Below are 19,559 nucleotides of genomic sequence, written 5' to 3' on the forward strand. Positions count from 1 at the left end.
TGGTTAAGATGTGTTTTCCACGCTGGGCCCAGTAGCAACACCCTCTGGAAATTTTATCTTTCTTTTAAAGCAGAGGCTTGCTACACTGTCTGTAACCCTCTTATAGGCTGGCCCCTGACTCTCAGCAGTCATCCTGCCTCTGACTCCCAAGTGTTGGAGTTACAAGTATGTGCCCGAGGAAGGGTTTTAATTATTAAAGACCTTCCTGGGATACATAATGAGTTCAAGGCCAGTCTGGGCTATATAATGAGACATTGTCTTGAAAGACAAATAACAAAACAGGATAATTTTATTAAAATGAAGTATTTCCAGGGCATACACCTCAATAAAAATTGAAATTATGACTCATGGTATAGTGTTTTATTTCTTCCCTACTATCTAAATTGGTATCTTTACCAACTGAGAAACTGTACTGGGGAAATTTCAGGACTAAGGGAAAGCAAATTTGATCAGGTAAACAGTGTTTAGGAAGCCACGCTGCCAATAAGGCAGCCCTGTGAGCAGGTGTATAATGTCACAAAGAATCCCAGCAGGCTACTGTGATACTTCTAGTCCCAGCACGAAGGAGGCAGGAGACAGGAGGATCATACATAGTCTAAGGCTAGCCTCTCCACACAGAGAATTCCAGGCCAGCTAGACTGAGAGTCTCAAATGAGGAAAAGGGTTTTCTAGAGATGGCTCAGTGGTTAAGAGCACTGACTGCTCTTCCAGAGGACCCACATTCAATTTCCAACGCTTTTATGGTGGCTCACTACCATCTATAGCTCCAGGCCCAGGGGATCTGACACCTCCTCTTCTGGCCTCCTCGGGCACTGCTCACACTTCCATGGTGGCTCACAGCCATCTGTAACTCCTGTCCCAGGGGTGTGATCCACCTCCTAGCCTCTTCGGGCAGTGCTCACACTTCCATGGTGGCTCACAGCCTGTAACTCCTGTCCCAGGGGTGTGATCCACCTCCTAGCCTCTTCGGGCAGTGCTCACACATGGTGTGGTGATTTACATGCATGCAAAACATCTTCACACATAAAAATAAATTATTAAAAAGTTTTTTATAAAGGAAAAAAATAGCCAGCCAGTGGTGGCACATGCCTTTGTTCCCAGTACTGGAGAGGTAGAGGCAGGTGGATCTCTGTTGAGTTCAAGGCCAGCCTGGTCTACAGAGTTCCAGGACAGTCAAGGCTGTTTCTATAAATTGTGCATTTACTTCCCGATTTATTTAGGCAAGTATGGCAATTACAATTGTAATCCTCACTGCTCCCGCTGTTTAAAAGCTGATCTACAGGTATGTATGTGTGTGTGTGTGTGTGTGTGTGTGTATATATATATATATATATATATATATATATATGCCAGATGCTACCAATTTATAAAAAAAAAAAAAAGATCTTTGGAAAGCCAAGGAAAACACAGCATCTGTGCATATTTTCTGTCCTCAGAGGAGTGTAGCATGTAGCCATGCTTCCACTGAGAGCCTCCCTGGAGAGCCCTGACCTTCTTCCAGAGTGCTGTCCTGGCTGCGTGGGAGGAGCTCTGTGCTCAGCCACTGATGCTCACCAGCACTGATGCTCACCAGCACTTTGCTGTCTACATTAACCCTTTGTTCACTATACTTGGAACCGTCGCTGGTCGCTGGCACCACCATACTGATACTTTTGTTACCTCCTGTTCTTTATCCCACAAACTTTTCCTTAAAACCCCTGTCTCAGAACAAAACAAACAAGCAAATAAAAACTGGGGAGATAAAGTCTAAAATTCAAAGAGGTGTAAATTAAGAAATATGTTTGCTATATTACAGTATTAACATTTTTACACTGATAACGTACAGTGGAATTCGTCTTATCGTTTGCAGAGAAGGTAGCAATTGTGTTCTGAGGAGCACAGAACAGTTCTTTTACAGCAAGAACTGACTGAGGCAGCCTTCCCTTAGACATACAGTATTTCAGCTACGGAGTAGAACTTCCTTTTGTTGTTCCCTCGAGTGGCAATGGGACTGAGCTCGCTCTGCAGAGGCCACCACGCAGCTCGCTCTACTGTGAAGCCTGGTGTGTCCTTTCACCTTCCATTGGAAACCTTGGAGTGGATCATCATCTGGGACTCCGTCATTTCCCGTGAATTTTCTTCAGGGGCTGACCGCACGGCGCTGGAGAGGGACACACTGACTTGCCGCTTCAGCATCTTCATGACCTTCCTCTTGTAGCCTTTGCATGCAAAGAAGTAGATGAAGGGGTCCATGCAGCAGTTGAAGTTCATCAGGCACACTGTGAAGTGCAGGGAGAGCTGGAAGGAATATCTCTGGCCACATTCGAGGGCAGGGGAGCAGAGTTTCTTAATCATGTGTTGGATGATTGATATGTGGTAAGGTGTGAAACAGAGAACGAACACCACAATGATGAAGATGATTGTATTGAGAGCTTTCTTGTTGACACCCGATTTCTCAGTTAGTGGGTTCTGCTTGGCAGTCTTGAAGAGTTTGCAGCAGATTTGGGAGTAGCAGATGAGAATGATTACAAGGGGCAGCACATAGCCGAGCAGGCACGCCCCAAGCAGGATCCAGGGGAGGGAAGCCGTCTCTTCAAAGTTTGGGTATTCCATACAAGTTGTCCTGCCGATCTCCTCCTTGGACATAGGTCTGATGAGCAGAGGCAGGGTTTGAGCAAATACTAGAATCCAGACAGAGATGCAAACACCCTTCGCGTATTCGATCCTTTTAATCTTGTTGTAGCGCAGAGGGTGCACCACGGCGAAGAAGCGGTCTATGCTCAGGCAGGTCATGAAGTTCACGCCTGCGTAGGTGTTGATGTAGAATACCAGGGCATTTATCCGGCACAGGGCATCACCGACCCTCCAGTCAAAGCCTAGGGCATAGTAGGCTATCCGAGTGGGCAAGGCTGTGGTAAACAGGATGTCAGAAATCACCAAGTTCATTGAATAGAGAGTGGTTGAGTTGATTTTTTTCCTGTTTTGAACAATGACAACCAAGGCCAGCAGGTTTCCCACCAGCCCGATGATGAAGACAAGGCTGTAATGCAGAGGCATCAGTATCCTGGCTGTGCCGTGGTGTGCATAGAGGTCACAGTTATTGCCCTGAGAAGCTGCCAGCGCTGTAGTGAAGTTGTTAGCCATTTCTGTATCCAGCAGGGGTCAGGGTCACTAGGAAGAAAGAAAGCAAGTAGGGAATGTTTAGCTAAAACTATTTAACTCAGCTGTTCAGTCACTTATACATCTACCTTAAACTTCTCAGTGCGTAAACTTTAACTGGAATAAACTGAGAATAAAATTTATGTGTTTACTTTTACAGTTAGTGACTTTGTCAGAGCTCCGGCAAAGGAAATAGAACCATCTAAATAGGTCAGTACATTTTTTGCAACAAGAGAAGTTGCACTAACTTCAGGCAGAATTCCCCCCGTTTCTGAATCATTGTGTGGTTAAGAATAAAATCGTCTAGAGTTCCCCACATTTCAGACAGGCATTAAGCTTGACTTTTAATCTGAATTTAGGTTGCGTTATTTTTTTCTTCCAGGTTGCCAGGAAATGAGATCAGTGGCACATGCTGTGCAGTAGAGCTGGTCTGCCTTCACCTAGCACACGAGAAACACGCTCGGGCCGGGCTCGGAACTGAAAATAGTATCACAACTAAAATAAAATGGTGTAACGCCAGCTATTCTGGAGGCTAACAAGTTTGAGGGCAGCTTGGGTGTCCTTTCTCTAAATGAAAAAAAAAAAGTGAGAAAAAAAATGACTTCCCAAGGGCTGTCCATGCAGCTCAGCCGTGGGCACACTTCCCTTCCTTGTGTGGAGTTGTTGGGATGTGTGGGGCACAGAGACTCGAGCAGCTTCAGATGAGAAATTTTAAGTTGTGGGTATCGTATGTGTTGAACCCAGTGACAGTGACATCATGTGGTGTTTTGTGTCTCAGTAGTAAATAAATGACCACGGCAGTGTATTTACCTGTTTTTTAACGTCTGGGTTCTGTGAGGCGTCTGATGGATATTCCACAGTTTTCCAAAGTGTTGGATCAACATTCCTCAGTACTCCAGTGTGGTAATGCATAATTTAAGTAGCTACTCCCTCACTACACATTTGCATTGTTTAATTTTTTTTTCTTGGTCATAAATAATGCCAAGACAAATTTCAAGTCCTGAACTGGAAATCTAAGAATTCCACATAAAAGAGTGAACACCAATGAAAATAGGAACACTGAGCCATAAATTCTGTGATTATATTTAAAGAGAATAATCACTTCTTTGTAGATTGTCTTTATAAATTTCAATATATATGTATGTATATAAACCCCAGTATTAAGGGAGCCTTTGGGATGTCTCTTCCGCTGCTGCTGTGTGTTCAAGGGGAAGTTGTCTGTCAGGACTGATTGGAATCACTGGCTCCAGATCTACTCCTGTGCCTACTACTACGCTGCTTGGTGGACGGGGTCTCTGTTCTTCTCTGACAGCCTGAGAAGAGGGATGGCCACTGGCCCCGAGCTCTGTGGTGGTGTGTGGTGCTGACAGATGAGCCCTCACAGGCTACAAATAAAACCTAAAGCACAGCCAAGCAGAGTAAGAAACAGTGAGGTGGGAGGAGAGGATGGGGACGGAAAACAGAAGATGCAGAAGTAGAAAAGTTCTAACCAGTCTCAGTGGATTGAACTTGTCTGTTAAAGGGAACACTACCACTTTGGAGCTTTCAAAGACGATGTAATTCAGAGTCATATAGAAAGGTGCAGAATAAAGCTGTAGGGGAATCCACACCAGCCAGATCTACTGCGGACGGGTGGACTGCAATAGAACCACAGGAAAAGGGACTCAAGGCAGCTTTGATACCGATGGCTAAAACAGTATTACTGCCAAAGTTAATAATAGGTTTTGTGCAGTGGTGGCGCACACCTTTAATCCCAGCACTTGGGAGCAGAGGCAGGTGGATCTCTTGAGTTCAAGGCCAACCTGGTCTACAGAGTAAGTTCCAGGATAACCAACATCAAGAGAGCCAGACACAAACAAACAAAGAGAACAGTCCACAGAGGATATAAGAATAATTCTGAAATGTGCCTAAGCTATCAAAATTTGATGTGGTTTAAAGGAAAGACTAACAAGTCCACAATCATAATGGGCAGTTGTGTGTATATGAATAATACCCTAGAGAAGAAAATGAAACGCCTTGAAGATTTGCTCAGCAAGGTTTAAAAGTTAGCAGAATGTGTGTGGAAGGCATAAGCGTGTCTGAAGCTCAACCATAGACTAGGTCGCCAGAAGATTCTCAAGATGGCAAGAAATTCATCACTGAGCTCGTCACACAGCCTGACTATAGTACAGCTAACGTAGAAACCAACGGTAAAGCAGTGAAGAATGAACTTGGAAATGAAGACCTTTGAGTTAAAGAAGGCACCACTCTGGAAGTTTTTGAGATGCTTAAAATGAAATAAAAATAAAGATTGAAAAATAGTTGTTACCCGTACAGCTTAAGAAGCAGGAGAACCAAATTTGTCCAGCAAAATCGGAAGTAAATAAAAAGACAACTGTGAAATTAGTGAAATCAAAACCAACGCAACAAAGACAGATATGGCTTCATGGTTTGTGTAGGAATAAAAACTCAGAGGCTCTTGCCTTGGAAGTGAAAGAAATAAAAGTGGGAACCACCCATTTCTGTGGGAAGGCTTTCTCTGCCGTGTTCAGGACACAAGGCTGGGCACAGGGGAGTGCGGCCTCTAGACAAGGCGGTCGCTGAGGAGCGGGCACCAGTAACTCCGACCAGAGTTTCTTCCCCTGAAAATTTCATCTACCATTTTTGAGGAGTTCTCTAAAGCTACTTCCTGGAATCTGATCTTAAAAAAATGCTCATGGGGGAAAATGTGTGTGGAGTTGCCAAATCTCCACACTAACCACGACTATAAAGATGAGGAGAGGCACCGCAGCAGAAGAGAGGGACGAGATGCCATCACGTGTCCGCTGCTAATGATTCCTGTGTTCTCGTGCCTGGTCCACCTTAAAGTGGGAGTGGTTTCAGAAGCTCAGGTGCAGGAGCCATCAGCTCAGCAGTAACTACAACACAGACTCTCGTAGTGGCTTGCAGGATGTCCCATGGTTCGGCCATGCTGTGGGGTGTGACTCTTTCTCAACAGGAAGTTATGTTAAGGAAACCTGATCACACGGCATGCTACTCTGGGGAGGAAAGCGTACACAAACGCACATGTGCACATACGCACACACAAGAGAAAGAGGCCTGCTTAGATAGTATGTATGCCGGTAAATAACACTGTGGGAGTGATCTGGGGACTTGAGTCCATACAGCATCCATCCGGAACACTGAGCATGGATTGACTGAAGTGAGGTAATGGTTTTGTTTCACTGGAGGAAGAAATGTTACTTAGGTCTTCTTGCAAGAACCTCATCGCCCGACACTCTTCAGACATGGCTCCTGCTTACTCGCTGTGCCTACCTTTGAACTGTGTCTGGCAGGAACCTCCTATGGACCTGAGGGTTAAAGGCCATGCTGGGTCCTGCTCCATGGTTCTCTGACCAGTCCTTTGTAGGGGCGGCTATCTCATGAGCCGTTAAAGAACTGAGACATTGTGGTTTCAGAGTTCAGACTGCAACATGACGCATGTGGTCAGCTTCCCTAGGGTAGGTGGGGCACTCTTCCTAAGAGCAGGGGACGCCAGCCTCGAGGCTACATTATACCAGATCCTGGGAATGTAGAAATGATACCTTTTTCTATTAGAGGGTCCAGAATTGAAGGCTAGATACCGTGCGTGGATGATCTTTTGGTCTCACGAGGTCCTAGCTCACACTGCTTGCTGTCCTTCTCACACATGCCAGTGTCCTGTGTGCTGTTGTGTTTAGTCTGCCTGCACTGGTCTCAAATTGGCCTTTTCAAAGTATAGCTTACATTTTAGTGCTCTTTATTTTTCATTTTAATTATGATTAGGCAGCAGCTTCTGACATGTTTAGAATATTTATGTATGCACACATACATAAACCTATATACGTGTGTGTGTGTGTTAAACCTGAAAGTACTGTAATATGTCACTGTAGTAGGGAAAAGCCCTCAGGGTGTGTCCTAAATCTGTTTCCTTTAGAACACTAATATTTATAAGAATGATAGTTTCGGTACAATGCTTTTGATGAATTGTATACTTGGCTCCACATTCCAAATACTAAAGGACAACAATCAAGACGCTGATGTCTTCCCCAAGGGCATAGACAGTAACTGAGGTGCATAAAATGGGATTTTTCTTCAGGGTTGACCCTTGTGAGGAACAGCCATTCCTGACATTTTATATCTGTCCTTTAATTCTAGACCCTCTAATATAAAAAAGGAATCATTTCTGCATTCCCGGGACCTAGCACACACAGACAAAGCATCAAACATTGAAAGCACTATTTTCTGTCCTTTAATTCTAGACCCTCTAATATAAAAAAGGAATCATTTCTGCATTCGCGGGATCTAGCACACACAGACAAAGCATCAAACATTGAAAGCACTATTTGCTAAAAGTATGAAATGAACAAAAGGGCGTGTCTGCCTCCCAGCTCCCCTCCTCCCGAGGATGGACACCTGGAGGCCAACTTGTTCTTCTCTTATTTTCTTGCTAAGAGCAGAGACGGTTTGTTCTAACATGACGTCTGCTCCTTTAGCTCCCACTGTCCTCGTGTGTGTGAAACCGTTTCTTCTGCAGACTACTTTCCAGATCGTTCCGGGGTGTACTTGAAAGTGTGTCTATCTGTGTCTGTTTGTAAAACTTATTTCTTTGCCTGTAGAGTTGCCAACATTTCTTGAGATATTATCATTTCATTTTTGCAGAACCAGACATGTTGACATGAAATGACCATTTTTTTTTTCTTCCCACAGAAAGGAGGGAAACATCCCCCCAAAGCTCGTTGATTAGTGTTTAAGAAAATTGCCTAAGCTCTGATACAATTTGTACTCAGGAAACATTTACTCTGAGAACCTACATGAAGGCATTTGTGAAGTTTCAAAGGCTACATAGACTTCTGCTAGCCTAACTCATTTGCTTGGGGAATTAGAGGGCTCTTCTTACTCATGACAGAAACAGAACAAAACCTTCATCACAGTCAAAGATTTGGTTCATGCTAAAGTAATAGCTTTGGGGTTCTAAGGTGTTTGTGTGTCACCATTATCTGAGAATTATCAATGCCTTAAGTCAAAGAGAGGGCCTTTGTCACATTCAGCTTTAACAATGTTTTGAGTTGTCTGTTGTTACCTTGGTAAGATTGGGTTGGATTGAGACCTGCCTTGGTCAGAGGGGTGAGTTTGCTTGTGTGTGCCAAAGAGGAAGTTACACTTTGAAAAACAACCAGAAGGGCCACTAAAAGCAGTGAGGCACAGATAGAAATCATGGCGGGGGGTGCTGTCAAGTTACAAATGACCCAGCCCTTCCCCAGATTCTGCTGGCATAGTTTTGGCTATTATCTTGAAAAAAGATAAGATTGTCAAAAAATGCTTAGAATCGGGGGAGATGAAATGAGTGGAAAAGGAGGGGGTGGGACACAAGAAGGGGACGTGAAGACACAGGATGATGGGATACAAGAAGGGGACGTGAAGACACAGGATGATGGGATACAGGGAGGGGATGTGAAGACACAGGATGATGGGATACAGGGAGGGGATGTGAAGACACAGGATGATGGGATACAGGGAGGGGATGTGAAGACACAGGATGATGGGATACAGGGAGGGGACGTGAAGACACAGGATGATGGGATACAGGGAGGGGATGTGAAGACACAGGATGATGGGATACAGGGAGGGGATGTGAAGACACAGGATGATGGGATACAGGGAGGGGACGTGAAGACACAGGATGGTGGGATACAGGGAGGGGATGTGAAGACACAGGATGATGGGATACAAGAAGGGGACGTGAAGACACAGGATGATGGGATACAGGGAGGGGACGTGAAGACACAGGATGGTGGGATACAGGGAGGGGATGTGAAGACACAGGATGATGGGATACAAGAAGGGGACGTGAAGACACAGGATGATGGGATATGGGGAGGGGATGTGAAGACACAGGATGATGGGATACAGGGAGGGGATGTGAAGACACAGGATGATGGGATACAGGGAGGGGACATGAAGACACAGGATGATGGGATACAGGGAGGGGACGTGAAGACACAGGATGGTGGGATACAGGGAGGGGATGTGAAGACACAGGATGATGGGATACGGGGAGGGGACGTGAAGACACAGGATGATGGGATACGGGGAGGGGATGTGAAGACACAGGATGATGGGATACAGGGAGGGGATGTGAAGACACAGGATGATGGGATACAGGGAGGGGACATGAAGACACAGGATGATGGGATACAGGGAGGGGACGTGAAGACACAGGATGGTGGGATACAGGGAGGGGACGTGAAGACACAGGATGATGGGATATGGGGAGGGGACGTGAAGACACAGGATGGTGGGATACAAGAAGGGGACGTGAAGACACAGGATGATGGGATATGGGGAGGGGATGTGAAGACACAGGATGATGGGATACAGGGAGGGGATGTGAAGACACAGGATGATGGGATACAGGGAGGGGACATGAAGACACAGGATGATGGGATACAGGGAGGGGACGTGAAGACACAGGATGGTGGGATACGGGGAGGGGATGTGAAGACACAGGATGATGGGATACGGGGAGGGGACGTGAAGACACAGGATGATGGGATACGGGGAGGGGATGTGAAGACACAGGATGATGGGATATGGGGAGGGGACGTGAAGACACAGGATGATGGGATACAGGATGTCCTCTAAGGGACAGACAGTGGCACAGACCCAGCAGGCCAGTAGCCGAGGCTGTTTAAATGCCTTTGATAAGGAGCTGCTCCTGGGAGGGAAGAAACCATGCCTTGCTCTTTTCTGATTACCTAGCTGCGGGAGCACTTGTCAAATGTGTCCACGTGTCTTTGCTCTCATTTAACAGGGACGTCTGAGTTTAGCCCAGCGTCAACACCTGCAGCATGAGGTCAGCGTTTGTTCCCCTTTTAGTTGGCTAACAGCTGTTGTGTGTGCTGTCTGCCTGTACAATGGGCAGGTGGCAAGCTTGCAGAAGGAGCACCAGATACATTTGCCCAGTTGTCCGTTCCCATGTGCCACTAACCAGGACATGCCACAGTGCCCTGGTTAAGGAAATCTGTTATTAAGTGGTTTCTTCACCATGCAGTCATTTCTGAATCCTGATTTGATAGCTGTGTCTATGTCTGTTGACTGTTTTCTAATTATCTCATGTCCTATCCCCAAATTGAACAGAACACATTGATTTTATTCACAGTAGTGTTGAGCATGATCAGTCTGCTCGAAGGGAACTTGATTTCTCTAGCTTTTGGAAGTGTGACAAGTCAAGGGACCAGAGTAATCAGTTCCGTGAGATGCCTGCCTCCAACCACTGACAGCACAGGGACCTTGTCAGGACAGCAGAGTGGTGTCCACCTGTCTGAGTTCGCCCTTGTTGCCCCTCAGGTGTCAGACTCTGGTGGGCACAGCCTATTGGGGCCCTGCCTGTTAGAGTGGATGGGGGTGTCAGGGAGGGGTGTTTGGTTGAGCACTGCCATCTATAGTTGGGGCTGGACATACTCCAGATATTTTTTTTAACCTTTCCCTCGTGTGGCTTTTGGCAGCTTTAGCAGTGGCTGTAATAATTATCAGAGCTGGTGATGTCCCTGTAAGTTACTGTAAGGATTTAAAGGTGGCCGTTATCACACCCACTTCAGCACAAGGAGGGCAGATGCCCTGTGTGTGCATGTGGCAGGATTGGTGGGATCTTCTATGCATATAGAAAGGCCCAGAATTACTCCTCTGGGTTCAGATTGCTTTTAGAAACAGCATGCACTTTGTGCCCTTCCAGCTGACGGGAGCTGTAAGCTTTAAGCTAAGCCTCTTTATTTTGTGGCTGTGCTGAATTAAGGGCTGGTTCAGTTGTTTACTCAGGATTCCTCAAGGTGTGGATCATTTGGGAGGTCAGGGCTCTGTCCTTCCTCAGTTGCCCCACAGCTTTGTGTCCTTATCTGCCTCCTTGCTGTCTGTGATCTTGCTGTCTGCAGTCCTTCCTCTCTGTGCAGTGACCTGGCGGCCTCTTCTCAGAGAGCCCGCCATCTGAGGCCCACTGGCCCAGGGCAGGCGGAAAGCTAACTAACCATCACTGCTTCCTTCATCGGAGGCCTCCCTCCTCGCTTCCTCTGGAAATCTGCCCCTGCCAATCTCCCCTCTTTATTCTGGCATCCTTCACTCTGTCCCTGGAAGCTTCCATACCTCTGCTCCCCCTCCACCCCACCCCACCCAGGAAGGCAGAGCATTGGGTTGTGGTTTCGTCTCTCGCACTCCTGTGAAGTTTCGAGAGTGGGGATGTAAGCGGCAGTTCTTACACCCCAAAGATAAAAAAGGGTGTCCAAATCTCAGCTGCCCTAATCCTTGCTGGTGAGTTCTCTGTCAGCCACGCACGCAGCAGAGACATGAGAGCCTCGGTGGCTGCAGGCACCGCTGTAGCTGTTAGGTTTAAACTCACTCTTTGCCGCCAGAAAAATGACATTCAACACAGGATGTGTTGTCCCGAGTTCCTGTTTCCCAGATCGAGGCACAATGAGTGGAAAGCAACAAAACAGGAAGGTGTTTCAGAGCTTTTGACATGTGCCTACTTATCTGTGTCTGAGAAGGAGGAGGGAGATGGGAGAACCTAAATGAAGTAATCATTAACTTCTGACATGCTTTAAGTCAAATGAAGGACAGTTGAGTACTTGGGGTTTGGTTTGTTTTTTTAGGGTAGGGTCTCCTGCACTCCTGGCTAGCCTCAAGCTCAGAGCATGGTAGAGACGGGTCCACAGCCTCTGACTGAAGATTTAGAAAAGAGTTTACTATTTTAACAGTGCCGTTTCCATTGGAAGAGAACACTGAAGGCCAGCATAGCTTGTGTGATGTTGACCTGCCTTTGTGCTATGCTTCAGGGCTGTGTCCATTTCTGACAACATCCTTTCTCTCCTCTTTGGGCTAGCAGGACACCATGAGTCCCTGCACCTCCACTACATGTGGAGAATTCTGCGAGACTGACCTAGCCAGAATTGCAGCAACAGCGTGGGACAGACGGGAGGACACTGCTCACCTCCAGTGCCTCACCTCTTAATGTGGCAGAGAAGGTCTCCCTGTGGACACCTGCGTTTATTGGTGTCTGCAGGTCAAACTCAGCAGCCCTTGCATGTGTGTTTTTACATCATAGGCTGCTAACCCCAGTCACTCTATAAACGCCTAGCATATGTGCTTGGAAGTCCTGGAGTGAGCTCCACTGCGTGACTGATCGTGGCCCTAATTAACTCTAGGAAGCCCGCCAAAGTAGCTTAGAGAAGGACTTATTTCCACAGCCACCCACATACAGAGTGAGCCTGTTAGGGAGGCTGCTCTGTGGAGCTGCACGCTCTGGTAGGTTTAGGCTCACAAAGCACCGTTAGGCCCCAGAGACGGACGCTCTGAGATACTAGAAAGCGCAGCGTGAACATCTGCACCTGCTGAGGCTTCACATAAAATATCACAGAAAGTAGACATCTTCAGAGAATAATCTGCACAGAAATGATAGGTCAAGGAAACGCTGCCTGTCAGCTCCATCCTTCTGTGGGCTGACGGGCAGGGCGAGGGTGGCCAGCCGTGTCCCCGCACTTACTGCGAGAGGCGGTCCCAGGAGAACTTGGCAGAAACATTTCTCCCAACTTTACGAATGAAGCAACTGAAGCCAGAGACTTTCAGCAACTTCAGCCTGAGGCCAAGCGGTTATAAACGCCGGAGCCTAGGTTTGAGGACTGATCCCCAGCCCCTCTCTCGACTGTTACACTCTGCTGTACTCGGTGACGCCCTTAACCAGAAAACACCACCACACCAACAAAAGCCCCTCATTCTTGAGAGGAAGTCCCTTCATGGCTTGTTTTATGTTAGGCGTTTCTGTAAAACCTCTGCTTTCACCCTGGAAATTGAGGTTTTTACAAATCACTACATATAATTCTTTATTTTTATGATTTTCTTTAAAGATTTCTAGAATGTTAGTATGCAGGCTTATTTAGCATTACTGGTCACTTAATAATAGAAACCAATGGCATAGATTTTATTTTTCTCTTATTAAGAGTTGGTCTTTACAGTGTTTTTCTTCTGAGGCAGCAAAGACCAGGCTGATCATTAATCTTTGCTGGTGGGAGAATAAATTGATAAGATATTTTTGCAAAGCAGAAAATACTGTTCTGTATTTGGTGCTTTAGAAAATAAACCTTTTGCCCAAGGATTGCTACTGCCAGTAGTCTCTGAGAAATATTAAGTATCAAAAAGGCTTTTCTGTACATAAATGCATTCTAGGTAGTCAAATGTAAAAATTAGTGTAACTGGTCATATTGTATATAAAATATATCCCAACGTTGGAACACTGTAAAACAGTGTTACTAAAACAGTATTCCTTTCCCTTCATATTAAAGAACTGAAATATTGGCGTTATTTGCTAATGTTTTCTTGTATTGTGAGTTCACACTGAAGTGTGTAAACCAGCCCAGCTTTTTGGTAATAAGGTTTCATTCATTGCTTCCATCTCACTTGGTAGCTAATTTGAGCTGCCAATGACCCTAAAGAAACCTGAGCAGCTAGCTATTGAGTTTCATTCTTTTCTTTCTCTTTTACCGTAAAAGTTAGGCTTTCAAAGTATTCATGAGAGAAGAGTGTCCGTACTCACATGTCAGGGTGGCTAGGACCTCCGCTGGAGCAGCCTGCGTTGCCCGTACTGCTTCGTTAACTGGGCATGTTGCTTTAAGAGAGGCCGATCAGGCGTCCTTTTATGGTGGTGCCTTTTTCCTGTCATTCTCTGACTGAGTATAGCTGCAAGCAGTTAGCCTCACAAATGCGTGTGTGGTTTTTTTTCAAATGGGAAGTGAGATTTTTTTTTCTGATACTGATTTTTAAAAAAACTATTCAAAAGCCCCTTGGACTTTGTGAATCGCTGTTATCTATGGAACTTTTAAAATTTTTCCATAAAGATTTTAAGTCTTAAAAAAAATTTTTTTTGAAGCAGTAAACTTTGCAGAGAGAGGTGGGGGCGTGGGTTAAAGAAAGTATCAAGTCTAATAGTACTGTCTGCCTGGACACATGGTGGTATCTGGAGTCTAACAGGTTTCTGCAGTGAGGGAGAAAGACCCTCCTAGCACATAAATTAGTTCTGTTTTCAGTCGAGGGAGCCTCCTGAATCAGCGACTGTGGCCTTAGGAGGATGGAGGAAAGCTGGGGGACACATCACTGATGGGTCCAGCCAGGGCTGCGTACAGTGCTCAGAGCAAGCCAGAGCAGGGTGGTCCCCCTGTCCCCCCTGTGATCTGGCCTGTCATAGGGGTGCTGCTTTTGGAAGGACAGAGGTCACTTGGGCTGGGGCTGGGCTCGTGGCGGACAGAGATCATAGAACAAGTGACTGAGTGAGCTGAGGATGCTTCGTCTTCTCGGGACCACAGCCTTTGTCTCCTGCTTGGAGCAGGCGTTTAGCTTGCTTTCTTCAGCCATCCTAGAAGATGGGTCAGTAGGACGAGGGGCTGGGGCAGATTTGTTTAAAATGGGATATGCTATTTTTAAAACAGGATGCTTTGGTAACCTGGTTGAACTTGAGGGATGCTGTAGAGAGAATCGCGTCACTGTATAGGAAATTGTAGTGTATGCTCCAGAGGCCTTAAAAGTTACTTATTTACTTTGCATGTATGTGTTGGTGTGCTTGCACATGTGCCTGCAGTGTGCTGTGCCAGGGCATGCACAGATCAGAGAACAACTTTTAGGAACTGATTCTCCTCCTCTGCCACGTGGGTCCTGGGATTGAACTCCAGTTTCACACTTGGTGGCAAGTTCTTTACACTGAGCCATCTTGACAGCTTCCTGAGTGTGGAGGCCTCCTTGCTGCGGGATTCTGTGAAAATTGCCCTTCAGCAGGGCTGTTATCGGTCTGCAGAGGAAAACTGGAGAGCAGGCACCAAGTCTGTGGAATTCCTGGACATCTACCTTATTATGTATAAAACAAAGGCATTTGACTAAGTGAGCACCAAGATAATCCAACCCTATAAGGGGAAATGCAAAGATTTTTATGACTTGACAGGTAAACACGACATAACTCTGAACTGTTCTCCTTAAACACCAGTGAGGCCTAAGGATGTGGCCAAGTGCAGAGAGCACTAGCGTGTGCCAGGCCCTGGAATGTACGCCTAGCTCTGCACACGAGCGTGTGCCAGGCCCTGGAATGTACGCCTAGCTCTGCACACGAGCGTGTGCCAGGCCCTGGAATGTACGCCTAGCTCTGCACACGAGCGTGTGCCAGGCCCTGGAATGTACGCCTAGCTCTGCACACGAGTGTGTGCCAGGCCCTGGAATGTACGCCTAGCTCTGCACACGAGCGTGTGCCAGGCCCTGGAATGTACGCCTAGCTCTGCACACGAGCGTGTGCCAGGCCCTGGAATGTACGCCTAGCTCTGCACATGAGCAGAATGGAATTGACACTGTTAGGAGTTTTCAGTTTGCTGGAAGCCCATCCTAGTGGGATACTTTCTGATTTCTGATTTGGAAGACTTGGCTAGTTAAAGCTGGTGTTCTGGCAAGTAGGATCTATCATCTTTTTTTAGACAAGGTGACTGGCCCTGGACTTACAGATTGGCCTGTCTCTGCCTCCCAAGTGTTGGGATTAAAGAACGTGTCACTGTGCCTGGCAAATCCATGCTTTCTTTGGTATAAAGAAGAGGCAGTACCTGCAGGCACTGTTGTAGCCACACATGAGATAACACACGGGGCGTGTTTTTTGTTGAGAGTTGCAGTGGCTTCTTTGGCTCTGCCCGTATGGTTCCCGTGGACTCCAGGCCCACAGTGGCTCCTTTGGCTCTGCCCGTACCGTTCCCGTGGACTCCAGGCCCACAGTGGCTCCTTTGGCTCTGCCCGTACCGTTCCTGTGGGCTCCAGGTCCACACACATTAGGAAGACAGTTATGTGAAGCGTTTTTCTCGCTCTCTGCGTTGCAGGCATGCGTGTGTGGCTCAGTAACTGGTAATGATACTAGGTGAATGAACGAGTTATTTACTTATTTTCTCTCTACTGTGCTTCTGGTTCATTGCTAAGATAAGGAGTTAGCTGTTGACAGCGTGTAAAAGGTCATCGTGAGTGACAGTCATCAGTGTAGAGAAAGATGTGTCAGAAACTGAGGAAAAGGAGAAACTGGTCCGTGACTAAGAACATTTTGGTATTCTGTGAAGCCTTGTGTATATAGAAATAGCAACACAAAATTTCTGCCAAACAGCCCAGATAGTCGTGGTGTAAACTGCGCCTTGGCAGTGTCTCCGCGTGTGGTCTCATGTCTAGTCATCATGAGAAGTGACAGAAGTTACAGGGTCTCAGGAATTTCTGCACTTCCTCTCTTGCTGGGTAAGTGTGCGCAGTGAGTACTGAAGTTTCTGTCAGAGATGTGAGCTCGAGGAAGCACTGGGCTTCGTGCTCTTCATAGCATTGTTTACGTCACATTTGCTGGCAGACGTAAGCAGAAGAGCTGTGACCTGAGAAGGTGTGGGGGAGGCACAGGGAGACAGTGCAGCTGTCTAGCAAAGCAGGGTCACTTTACGATTTCTTTATTATTTTAGTGAGTGTGAGTGAGTGAAAGCCACATGTGTGCAGACGCCCATGGAGACCAGGGGAGGGTATGTGCCCCCTTGGAGCTGGAGTTACACCTGGCCTGGGTTCTGGGAGCTGAACCCAGGTCCTCTGAAAGAACAAGTCCCTTTAACTGCTGAGCCATCTCTTCAGACCCAGCAAGGTGTTTGTGTGTGTGTAACAAAGGCTAGTATACCAGTTTAAGGGACGATTCATTTGCTCTACAAATAAGCATTGAGAATGTTGAGCCTTAGTAAGGATAAGGTATTAAACAGAAATGGCCAAAGCTAAGATATCAATAGGTAGGATGACCAACCAGAGCTCGGTCCCTGGAACCCACGGGAGAGAGAACCCCCCAAAGTTGTCTTCTGACTCACAAACGCGTTCGGTGACACTGGTGCCCCCTCCCCCACAGTAATGGCATTCTTTAAACATGTACAGGCCAAAGTCCCTGTCCTTGTCCTTGCATTGTAGCTGGGAAGAGAGGTGGTACATAAGTGGATCCCAGCCTAGGGGTGGCTGTTGTAGGGGAAGATGGCCAGAGCCGGGGGCACGGAGTAGGTGGCTGGGGTGGTAGGGAGGGCTGCTCTGGGCGAGTGGCTACCTCAAGTGTGAAGGTGTGAGTGGGCACCGGGGCCATGCCCGGCTTTGGGCTTTACTTTGAGGTAGGGTGCCTGGGAGGGTTTTAGGCCTACAAATGACTAGCTGGTTCTCCTCAACGAGAAGGAACCACAGCTGCTTCTTCAGCTGTGTTTAGGGCAGTGTTTGGCAAAATACATTCTTTTGTATGGCGTTTAGACTTTGCTCTGTTTTTGTTTTGTTTTGTTTTTTATCCGCCCAAAGCTGAGTGTTTGTGAATGTGAGTCTTTGCTACCCATAAGGCAACATAAAACTCCAGTCATTTATAGTTCTTTCTCTTGGGGTTAGAATGTAATAATAAAAGTTCAAAACTCTAGAGTTAATTAAGATGCAGGTCATAGCTAGGTGTAATGGCATACTCTTGTAACTCCGGTGTTTGGGGAACAGAGCCAGGAGGATCTCAAGTGCAGGTGATACCTGGAATACATAATAAGCCGTGACTCAAAGCAAAGTGTTCAAGAGTAAGAGCCTCCCCCCCTCCCCCCAGCTGCATGTACTCCTAAGCCAGATCCTGTGAGATGCCAGGGCCTGGAGGAGTAAAGGAGCCACAGCTGACCCTGTACCTCCACCTCCTCAGCTCCCTGTTCCTGCCATCACCACACTCTGTAGCCCCAGATTTGACCCAGTGTTCACGCTTAAATGTTCTCTGTAGCTAGGTTTGGTCCAGTGTTCACACTTAAATGTTCTCTGTAGTTTCTCTGCTCCTAGCAGGGGCTCCATTCTTTTTAATTTTATTTAAAATTTTCGTTTAACTTTTTGAAAAAATTAATTGAAATAGGAAGGATGACATCACTTCCCCTTCCCTTCACCCTCCAGCCCTCCACCTGTCTCTTGAACCCCTTCTGTGCCCCCCTCAAGTTGATAGCTGATGGAGGAAGGTCATTGGTTAAATAAAAAGAAACTGCTTGGCCCTCATTGGTTAGAAGATAGGTGGGAGGAGTAAACAGAACAGAACGCTGGGAGGAAGAGGAAGTGAACTCAGACTCCACAGCTCTCCTCTCGGGAGCAGACGCCTCAGAGAGAGACGCCATGCTCCCGGCTCCTGGGCAGACACATGCGGTGAAGCTCTGACCCAGGATGGACGTAGGCTAGAATCTTCCCGGTAAATGCACCTTGGGGTGCTACATAGAATATTAGAAATGGGCTAGTCCAGGTGCGAGAGTTAGCCTAGAAGAGGCTAGATAGAAATGGGCCAAGCAGTGATTAAAAGAATACAGTGTCCATGTAATTATTTTGGGGCATAAGCTAGCCGAGCAGGCGGCCGGGGTGCTGGGAACGCAGCCCCGCCGCTCCTATTACTACATACGTTAAACATGTATGTACATGCATGCACAAATATTTGTATATATTGAGTCCTTACTTGTTTGTGTCTGTATTGGTTTCAAGGCTGACCACTCTGCATTGGCCGACCAGTACGGTAGTCCCTTGTCCAGGGGTGGGACTTAGGGAAATCCCCATCCACTTTAACATATCTGTTGATACTGCTGGCGTTCTGATCTGGTCTATGAGCCATTTTCAGGGCAGATTTCACAGCTGATCTCCCAGTAATCTGACAGTCATCTGCCCCTCTCCATGACGTTCCTTGAGCCATAGCTTCGGGATCTGTGGTGTAGATGTTCCGTCCACTGGGCCTGGGCTTCCCAGGGTGAGATCTCTGTGTTGTCCTCTGCTGTGCTTTTCTGTGATGGTCTCCATTTGCTGTAGAAAGGCTTCTTTGGTGAGGAGTGTTGGCTGCACCTGTCTGTGGTATACGGGCAGGACTGAGAGTGCAGTATGGAGTAACAGAGTGGTGGCAATAGATTCTTCTCCTAGGCCCATGACCTTGCCAGCCTGCTGAAGCTGGCTAGGACCCAGTGCCCGAATGAGCTCCCTCCTGTTGAACTGGCCATAGGTTAAATTAGACAGCCAGCGGTTTCCACTTCTTGCTCTTTTATGCCTGTTTTGCCCTGATGGTTCACAGTCATGGTTTATAGCTATTGAAGCTGGGTAGGACTGTGGGATTGGCCCCTCCCTGACCCTGGCAGCTTGCATAGTATTGTCTGGAACTGTCGAGGCTAGAGCATAGGAAAGATGCTTTTAAGTCAGATCCAGCTCACGTCATCCGAGTGGTGTGTTCTGAGTGTGTGGTTTCTCCAGCAGTAGGGGGGCCACCCTCAACCTGTAAGAGACAACCAAGGGCTACATTGATAATCTCTCTTGTTTTGGGAAACATTCAGACTCCCTTCATGTCTGATACTGGGATTTTGTTAGTCTGTGGTTCTTGTGGGAACATTGTT

The 19,559-nt window shown here is 46.9% G+C and overlaps 2 protein-coding genes across 2 annotated transcripts in view; one reads left to right on the forward strand and one right to left on the reverse strand.

The window, feature by feature from the left end:
- Ubac2 (UBA domain containing 2) overlaps window positions 1-19,559 on the forward strand; it is a 158,651-nt gene that overhangs the window by 78,012 nt on the left and 61,080 nt on the right. The gene's annotated exons all lie outside the window — the stretch shown is intronic.
- Gpr183 (G protein-coupled receptor 183) lies at window positions 1,886-13,756 on the reverse strand. Its single transcript, XM_041669074.1, has 2 exons — window positions 13,718-13,756; window positions 1,886-3,150 (listed from the first exon to the last, which is right to left on the reverse strand). Exon 2 carries the CDS (start codon window positions 3,121-3,123, stop codon window positions 2,053-2,055), a length of 1,071 nt encoding a protein of 356 aa, XP_041525008.1. The 5' UTR covers window positions 3,124-3,150; window positions 13,718-13,756; the 3' UTR covers window positions 1,886-2,052.

This window comes from Microtus oregoni, unplaced genomic scaffold (genome assembly GCF_018167655.1).
Source record: "Microtus oregoni isolate MIOR12 unplaced genomic scaffold, Mior012 000001F_ref0000356, whole genome shotgun sequence".
Lineage (NCBI taxonomy): Eukaryota > Metazoa > Chordata > Mammalia > Rodentia > Cricetidae > Microtus > Microtus oregoni.

Coding starts and splice junctions, on each gene's coding strand:
- Gpr183 (XM_041669074.1), bottom strand. CDS start 3,123: ATGGCTAACAACTTCACTACAGCGCTGGCAGCTTCTCAGGGCAATAAC.